At 54.6% G+C, this 8,258-nt stretch overlaps 1 protein-coding gene across 1 annotated transcript in view; it reads left to right on the forward strand.

Annotated features, from left to right (window-relative positions):
* Positions 1 to 8,258, forward strand: part of NRBP2 (nuclear receptor binding protein 2) — a gene marked incomplete at both ends in the record, with an annotated part of 29,719 nt that extends 21,461 nt beyond the window's left edge. Inside the window, 8 exons of the mRNA XM_079533626.1 lie at positions 367 to 499; positions 634 to 736; positions 858 to 908; positions 1,082 to 1,217; positions 6,052 to 6,105; positions 6,468 to 6,531; positions 7,353 to 7,408; positions 8,190 to 8,258. Of these exons, the coding sequence (XP_079389752.1) occupies positions 367 to 499; positions 634 to 736; positions 858 to 908; positions 1,082 to 1,217; positions 6,052 to 6,105; positions 6,468 to 6,531; positions 7,353 to 7,408; positions 8,190 to 8,258 (666 nt within the window). The remainder of the gene's footprint in view (positions 1 to 366; positions 500 to 633; positions 737 to 857; positions 909 to 1,081; positions 1,218 to 6,051; positions 6,106 to 6,467; positions 6,532 to 7,352; positions 7,409 to 8,189) is intronic.

Consider the following 8,258-nt stretch of genomic DNA (forward strand, 5'->3'; position numbering starts at 1 on the left):
CAAGAGGGGATCTGATAAACGCTTATCAATATCTGATGGACAGGTCTTGGTGAGAAGACAGGGCAGGCTGAAGTATGAGCCCAGTACGGGGCTCAGACAGCAGCACGCGTCTTTTGTTTCCCTCCATGTTCATCCCCAAAACATTCCACCATGTGTGCATGCCTATTCCCCCCGTTCTCTTGTGTGATTCCACAGTTCTCCCAGGTAGGTAGGGTAGGGTAGGATGAGAGCTGACGGCCTGACGTTGCACCAGGGGAGGTTCAGGTTGGATATTAGGAACGATTTCTTCGCCAGCAGTTACCAAGCACTGGAACAGACGTGGAATGGGGCTTTGCTGCCAGTTCATGCTTTGTGTTTGACCCTCAGGAGTTCATTCTGTCGTGCCTGACCCTCAACCCCGACAAGCGGCCGACGGCCAACAGCCTCCTCTTCCACCGCGTGCTCTTCGAGGTCCATTCCCTGAAGCTGCTGGCAGCACACTGCTTCATCAACAACCAGTGTGAGTAACAGGAGGCTGCCCTGCCCCACTGAGCTCGTGCTCCTGTCCCCGCAGAGCTGGGGGGATGGAGGAGCCTTGGAGGATGGCAGCCTGCAGCACCTCCCGGTTGATGCCCCTCTCTGGCTCTGCCCTAGATTTGATGCCAGAGAACGTGGTGGAGGAGAAGATAAAGGAGCTGGACCTGAACATGGTGATGGCAGAGATCCGGCGTGAGGGTCGGCCCGGGGCACAGTGGAGGTGAGGGTTTGGAGCACAAGCTGTGAGTCCGGGACCTGCATCCACCCTGACCACGCTGTCAGCCCTTCGTGCTGCTCTGCTGCCCTGCTCTCGCAGTGACATTCCCATCCTTCCCTCCCAGGTACTCTGAGGTCTCGTTCCTTGAGCTCGACAAGTTCTTAGAAGACGTCAGGTGGGTTTTGGGACGTCCCCAGATCCCATTACATGGAGCATCCCACTGGCAGGACCGTGCTTAGTCGCTCGTTTGAGCCCCTCTGTGGCTCTCCACATGGACAAACAGACCTTCAGCGTGCGGCAGGAGGACGGGGCTCACTTGGTTGTCTCCTCTCTCTGTGTCTGTACCAGGAATGGGATTTACCCTCTGATGAATTTCGCTGTCTCCAGACCCCACGCCCTCCCACGGGCACTCTCTCAACCCCCAGAGGACCCTCAGAAAGCCAAAACCCCTACGCCAGAGCCCTTTGATGTGGAGACCAGGAAGGTAAGGTCAGGCCAGGTACAACCACAGTGGGTGTCGGAACAGGAAAGCAGGGGGGGTCTCCATCCCTGGAGGTGTTGCAGAGCTGTGGAGATGTGGCACCTGGGGACGCAGGCAGTGGGCATGGGGGGATGGCATGATGGGGTTGGATGTGGGGATCTTGGAGTTCTTTTCCAACCTCAGTGATTTGATGATTCTGTGAGTGGGCACGATGGGGTTGTGTTGACAGTTGGTCTTGGTGTTCTTAGGGGTCTTTTCCAACCTTCATGATCCTATGATTCTCTGGGCTGGCATCCTGAACCCTTTCAGCTCTTCTTTTCAGTGATCCTGTGGTGGCAGCTTAGTTTTAAAGTCTTCTTTCACCGTTTCCTGTGTTGTTAGTGTCCTGGAGTCAGTTCCAGGTGCCAGGAACAAACACTGTGAGATCATCTCTGTCTCCCACGTTGTTGGATTTCACTCAGCATCTTCAATTCAAGGGCTTTGTGTGTGTTTGTCCCAGGGTTGTTTGCAGGAAGGGTGGGCACCGTGACTCTGACGGCATTTTGGAGTGCTGAATCCACTTCTGGTCTCAGGAGTGGTTTCCTGGATTAATCACTGCTGCGTGACCTAAATTGGTATCCAGTGCTGGGTCCCATTCTGCCATGCAGTTGCTCAGGTGGGAAGGGACATCAGGAGTCCAAGTGGGTCCTGAAATCCTCAAGGGATGGTGATCCAATGGCCTCCGTGGGCCCCTGGTCCACTTCTGAACATTGTCACCAAGAAAAAGGATTTCCTTGGCTCCATCCAGAACGTCCCTGGTTAGGTCTATCTCTTCTCTCCTTTCTCTCTGCAAACAGCCCGGTTCCTCCGTCCTCTCAGCACCCCACAGCTATAGGTGGGCTGCCATCGGGTTCCCCAAAGCCATCAGGCAGAGCAAGTCCTGCTCCCTCTGCCTCCCTTCCCAGTGCTGCAGCCCTGCACGGTTTTGCCATCTCTCCATCGAACTCACTCCATTTCATCGCCGTCTTCTACGGGAAGCCCCAGATTGGAGGCAGTGGAGGCGCTTTGCTGACAAGTGCAGGGGGAGAGGAGGGTTGGCTGCTGTCAGCAGGACGCAGCCCTGGCACGGCACGGCTCAGCTGGCTTCCCTCTGCTGAGCTGCAGGGCTTTGGGATCAGGCATAGCTCTGTGTGCACCTCTGTTCCTTACAACAACGTTCTTGTCCTTATTCCCTGTGCGGGGTGTTTCCCTGCGCTGATGCTATCGTGCCATTCGTCGTCGATCGCCTGTGGCACTCCGCATTGCCGTGGATGTTAGGAGTGCAACTCCATGCTTGCATTGAATTAAGGTTAAAAATGCTACGCAGGCCCCAAACTGGTTCTCGTTCCTGCAAGATGCTGTGAAACGCCTCCTACAAAGCATCTCTTCTGGGCTCCATCGCAGCCGTAAATCAGCTCTCAGAGCACTTAACTTATGGTTTATTCATAGCGCTCCGGGCTTATTTTTAGAGAGCGCCGCGCTGCTCAGTTGGATCAAGTGGAGGAACGTCAGCGTGAACCCAAGCATTTATGCTGTCTCCCCCTCTGCGTTTGCCATATGGAGCATTTTCATCCAGTGCCCCAATTCTGCAGGTGCGTGGTCTGGCTTAACCAGAAGCAGCTGGTGAAAAAACACGCATTGATTTTAGCGGGGTTGAGAGGGGAGCGGCCATCTGAGTTTCATTGCATGAAATCTTGCATCTGGACAAACCTGCAAGGGCCAAAGGAAGGTGACCGCAGCGCTGACTGCTCTGGGAGGAGCAGAGGGAAGCCCAGCGAGCCCATGGACGGACCTGAGGGCACCCATGCAGCCCTGAGCGGCATTTCTGAGCACAGGAGCTCAGCTGATGGGTGGGCTTGGAAATAGCTCTGCCCTTCAGCCACCTTTTCAGTGCCACGCAGAGGGTGCTGGTGCTGCTGGTTACAGGCATTGCCTGGGGTGATGTTTGCGAGGGTGGGTGGTGACAGGACGAGGGGAATGGCTTTAAAGTGAGCCAGGGGAGGTTTGGGTTGGATCTGAGGAGGAAGTTTTTGAGCCAGAGGGCGGTGAGGCACTGGCACAGGTTGCCCAAGGAGGCTGTGGATGCCCCATCCCTGCAGGCATTGGAGGCCAGGCTGGATGTGGCTCTGGGCAGCCTGGGCTGCTGGTTGGCGACCTGCACACAGCAGGGGTTGGAACCAGGTGAGCACTGTGCTCCTGTGCAACCCAGGCCATGCTGGGATTCTGTGATTCTATGATTATGGGTCCCTATGGCACCCTGTGGATCCTTATGGCACCCTATGGGTCCTTATAGCACCCTGTGGATCCCTATGGCACCCTATCAATCTCTGTGGCACCCTATGGACCACTGTGGCTCACTATGGATCCCTATGGCACCCTGCGGGTTCTTATGGCACCCTGTGGATCCCTATGGCACCTTATGGATCACTGTGGCTCACTATGGATCCCTATGGCACCTTGTGGATCCTTGTAGCATCCTGTGGATCCCTATGGCACCCAATCAATCCCTATGGCACTCTATGGATCACTGTGGCTCACTATGGATCCCTATGGCACCCTATCAATCTCTGTGGCACCCTATGGATCATTGTGGCTCACTCTGGATCCTTATGGCACCCTGTGGGTTCTCTGTGCAGCCTGGGCTGCTGGTTGGCAACCTGCACACAGCAGGGGCTTGGAACCAGGTGAGCGTTGTGCTTCTGTGCCACCCAGGCCATTCTAGGGTTACGTGATTCTATGATTGCCTCCGTATCCAAAAGGTGTTGCAGCACAATCAAGAACCCATGTTGATGAGCTATCACTCACTACAGTTAATCTAAGTGGAAGTTTCCAGCCTCTTTAGGCATGCTAAATGCACTGCAGGGAGATGTTTCCTCACTCCATTATGAACCTGTGTGGAGCAGAGTGCTTCCTAGATTGAACTTTGGAGATAGCATCGCTGTCCTGTGCGATTTAGGAACGTTAGGAAGCATTTCACCTGCAAAGAGCAGTGATGCAGTGGCACAGCTGCAAAGGGAGGCTGGGGAGTCACCGTCCCAGAATGGTGGAGACGTGGCACATGGGGACATGGTCAGTGGGCATGGTGGGGTGGGATGGGATGGGATGGGATGGGATGGGATGGGATGGGGTTGGACGTGGGGATCTTGGAGGTCTTTTCCAACCTCATTGTTTCCATGATTCAGTGGCTCAGCTTGGGCTGGCAGGAGACTCCTTCATGGTCTCTGCACGACTCCGATGTATCCTAAGAGCTTTGAACAATTGGTTGTGTGTTTTCACGTGGGATCACAGTTGAGATTCGGTGTCCAATCTCCCTCCTCAAGCTGTGCCACCCAGAGCAGTTTGCCTAGGACCGTGGCTATGGCATGCACATCAACCCATTGGATGTTCCTGTGGCCCACACACTTGTTTGTAGGCTCAGCTCTTTGGTATGAGATCAGAGAGCAGCCAGGCTGGGGAAGGTGGCAGAAGGCGCTCAGGGGTGCATGGTGCAAGGTTCCAGTGCTGCAAGTGGAGGAGCCTGATGGAGGCCTCCATCTGTACCGCTCCGTTTAGCAAGCAGAAGAGATGTGAAAAGCAGAAAAAGAGTTGAGAAAGAGAAGTGAGAGTGAGAGGAGATGAGACAGGCAGCACTGACGCGCGGTTCCTGCACAGCTCCCAGCTCAGCCATCACCTCCTCTGCTCTGGAACCAAATATTTGAGCTGCATCAAAAGCACAAAGTCAGCTACAGGAGGTGAGGATTGATGGAAATGTCCATCTCAGAGGGAGCACGGCTGCTGGAGCAGGTCAGGAGTTCAGGGTGAGAACTCCCTGTGCTTCCCCAGAGCACTGCTTTCTTCAGCAGCCAAATGCCTTCGTTCCCTCTGACTGCTAAGATCTGTCTGAATGCAGCAGACTGTGAATAAAACTGCATAAGCTGAGTCGGATCGTGCTCAGCAATGGAACATCCACGCTGCCACTGTTCTGCATCTGGACAACACAGAAAGACACCGATAAATTGCAGCAAGCTCAAAGGAGGGCAGCAAAGTGATGCTGGGCAGCCTCCTCTGATCTCACTGCCTTCTTTTGGGCGGGGGGGGGGGGGGTCTGGAGAGCTCCTGATGTCCCTTCCCACAGGATGATGATTGTGGGCATTGGGGAGGGAGAGCTGGGAGCAGGTGGCAGCGATGCACTCAGTTACCATCGGTGTTCTCAGTGATGTGTGCAGGATGTGGGGCAGTTCTGCACACAAACAAAGCATCTGTGGAGTTACTCAGTGTAAGGAAGGGGCGTCCGCCTTGGGTGCGTCGTCGTGCTGGAGCTTGAAGCTGAGTTATTAAGGGAAAGCCGTACTGGTCTGTTTAATTTCAGTGTGCTGCAGTGCAATGCAGCGTTCCCAAAAGGAACTCCACACCATTTCAGTAGTATTTAACATTTCGGTTTGGTTTGTTGTCTGATTTAAGAAGCTGTCATCCCTCAGGGACATGAACTAAAGCACAGCACTAACCAAGAGTTAGTAACCAAGAGTTTGGGCAGAGCCTCAAGGGGAAAACCCACCCAGACAAATAAAGCAGAGGAATTCATCCTGATGTAATGCTGCCCCTGAAATGCACCTCCTGCAGGGCTCCCACCCAACCTTTCATCAGCTGATGGCAGTTTGTGACCGGCTGTTGGGCTCAGTGAGCCCTCGGCTGTTCTGAGCAGCACCTGGAGATGCGGGCAGAGGAGAAGGTCAGGCTGGTAGCTGTGTTTTAAGTGGGATTTTGAGAGATGTGCTTGGAAAACAGGAGCAAAGCAGACCTGGGGGAGTTCAAGGCTGACGCTCACTTTGGCCTCTTCCAGGTGGTGCAGATGCAATGCAACATGGAGCTGAATGAGGACAAGACTCAGTGGCATGTGAGTGCACAGCCCCACCAGGATGCAACGAGCAGCATCTGTTCTCTGCAGCACGGCACAGCTTGGTCTCAGTTCGCTGCAGGACCCACAGGTTTTGTGGGTCCCACCAACTTTCTGTCCGAGGCAAAAGAAGCCCAGAGAAGAGCAAAGCTACAGCAGTCCATGACGTCTTTGGACACCTCTTAGCTCTGCTTCTTTCCAGTTTAACAGAGAGAGCATCTCTCTGAGTCACCCAAACTGTGCCCCAAAGACACCCCACATGTTGGCATTGACCAGCATCCCCCTGCTCACCCTGCCAGCAGCTTCCAGCATTGCTACTGTCTCTTACAATGAATGTACAGAGCTCTCTCTTCTCTCTGCAGCTCACGCTCCTGCTGATCCTGGAGGACAAGCTGCACCGACAGCTGAGTTACGACTTGCTGCCCAGTAGGTCTCCTTGCTTCTTGGTCATGAAGCCCTGGTCAGGTTTGGGGTTAGGGCTAGGCACAGACTGTGCTTGCACTCAGCTCTTCTCCCCTCCTTGTGCTGGGAGAGCAGACCAAACTTCATATCCCTGTGGCACCGTTCTTGTTCCCTTTGGCACGCGGTGCCAACCTGCAGCTGAAGTGAGCTTTGTGAGTCCCGTGGCCATCAGGAGCGTGCACCGAACCCAGAGATGTGTGACTGGGGCAATCCCAGTGAATGAGTGCATTCTTTGCCTTTTCCCAGCTCTGGGGCAGTCTCCACAGCACCTTCCAAGGAGCTGCTGCGCTCTTCTCTTGGGGGAACCCCATGGCCCTGGGGCAGGGCACTTCTCCTGGGGTCAGTCTGACACAGCAGCTCCTTCCTAAGGTGTGCAGGAGCCCTCTGCAGGCTGCACAGCTGGAGTCCCTTACAGGAAGAACAAAAACACAAAGCTTGGAAACTGACGCTTAGGATTTGCTGCTCCGCCAGCTCCTCCTGTTCCTACCTGCAGGAAGCGGCCCGCTTCCTTTTCATGCTGAGCCCAACCATAGCAAGCTCAAAGACCTGCCAGTGACACACTGCCAAGGCATTGTGCTGTGTGATGTGGGGCTGGAGCTCAGTCCTGCCTCTCACCCACTCCCCTCTCTGCTCTGTTGGCCCCAGCGTTCTCAGAACTGTGAGCAGCAGCATGCAGTGCGTGCCCCTAATGCGCAACGGGGCGCAGCTGGGCTGGAGAGGTGTGCTTTGTTGGGAGGGGACGAGCTGGGATGCACCAACGTTCTCACTGTTCCTTCCCTCTGCAGCTGATAACTCCAAGGACCTCGCCACAGAGCTGGTGCACTACGGGTTCATCCACGAGGTAAGGCTGCTCGTGCGCCGTGCCACTGTCAGCGCGCGCGCTGTGTGCCGCACAGCCTGATGCCTCCTGCCTTATTCCCCATCTGCAGCCAGGAGCGGCCACAGGGCCCAGGCTGCAGCTCTGTGCTGCACTCGTGCCCTTGCTCAGTGCTTCTCTGCTTGATTTTTCTGGGCTCCACACTTTGCTCCTGCTGTTCTGAAGGGTCAGCCATCTAGCAGTCACAGCTCACCACACTCGCTGCATCAACTCCCTGCCTTTCTGAATGTGAAAGCCTGAGCCGTGCCAGGGAGAAGCAGCCAGGACCCAGCAGCCCAAGCTGCTCTCAGGTCACTTTGCAAACTTCTCCCTGTCAGAAGTGCCCTACAGCAGCACTGCTTCTTCCAGGCTCTTCCTTGGTGTCTGCAGACGGACTCAAGGAGGAACGCAGAGCTGCGCAGTCATTTGGGCAGCGTGGCCTCAGGGCAAAGGAGTGTGGGGAAAATGAAAAATGCGTTTATTTTTCTGTTTTGTACGAGTTGGGGAGTCTGGGGCTGTAGGCAAAGCTTTGAAGCATTTCTCATTCTGGATGTTGACATCAGACAAGGCAGGGGTTAGCTTCACTCACTGAAAAATAAATGTGAGTAGGCCTGGAAATAAAAAAGTGTATTCAGGCTTCCTTCTTTTCTTCACCTGAGCACAGCAACTGCACAGCTTGGAACTGAAACAGCAGAGTGCTTTCTCCTGTGTGCTGGAAAAAGCGTGGCAAACTAATCTGTCGGCTTGCTTTTTCTTCTATATTTAGGATGACTGTGAGAAACTGGCTAACTTCCTGGAAAATGCCTTCCACAAGCACCGGTCTCCTCCCTTGTGA

Source organism: Tetrao urogallus, assembly GCF_951394365.1.
Source record: "Tetrao urogallus genome assembly, chromosome: 3".
Lineage (NCBI taxonomy): Eukaryota > Metazoa > Chordata > Aves > Galliformes > Phasianidae > Tetrao > Tetrao urogallus.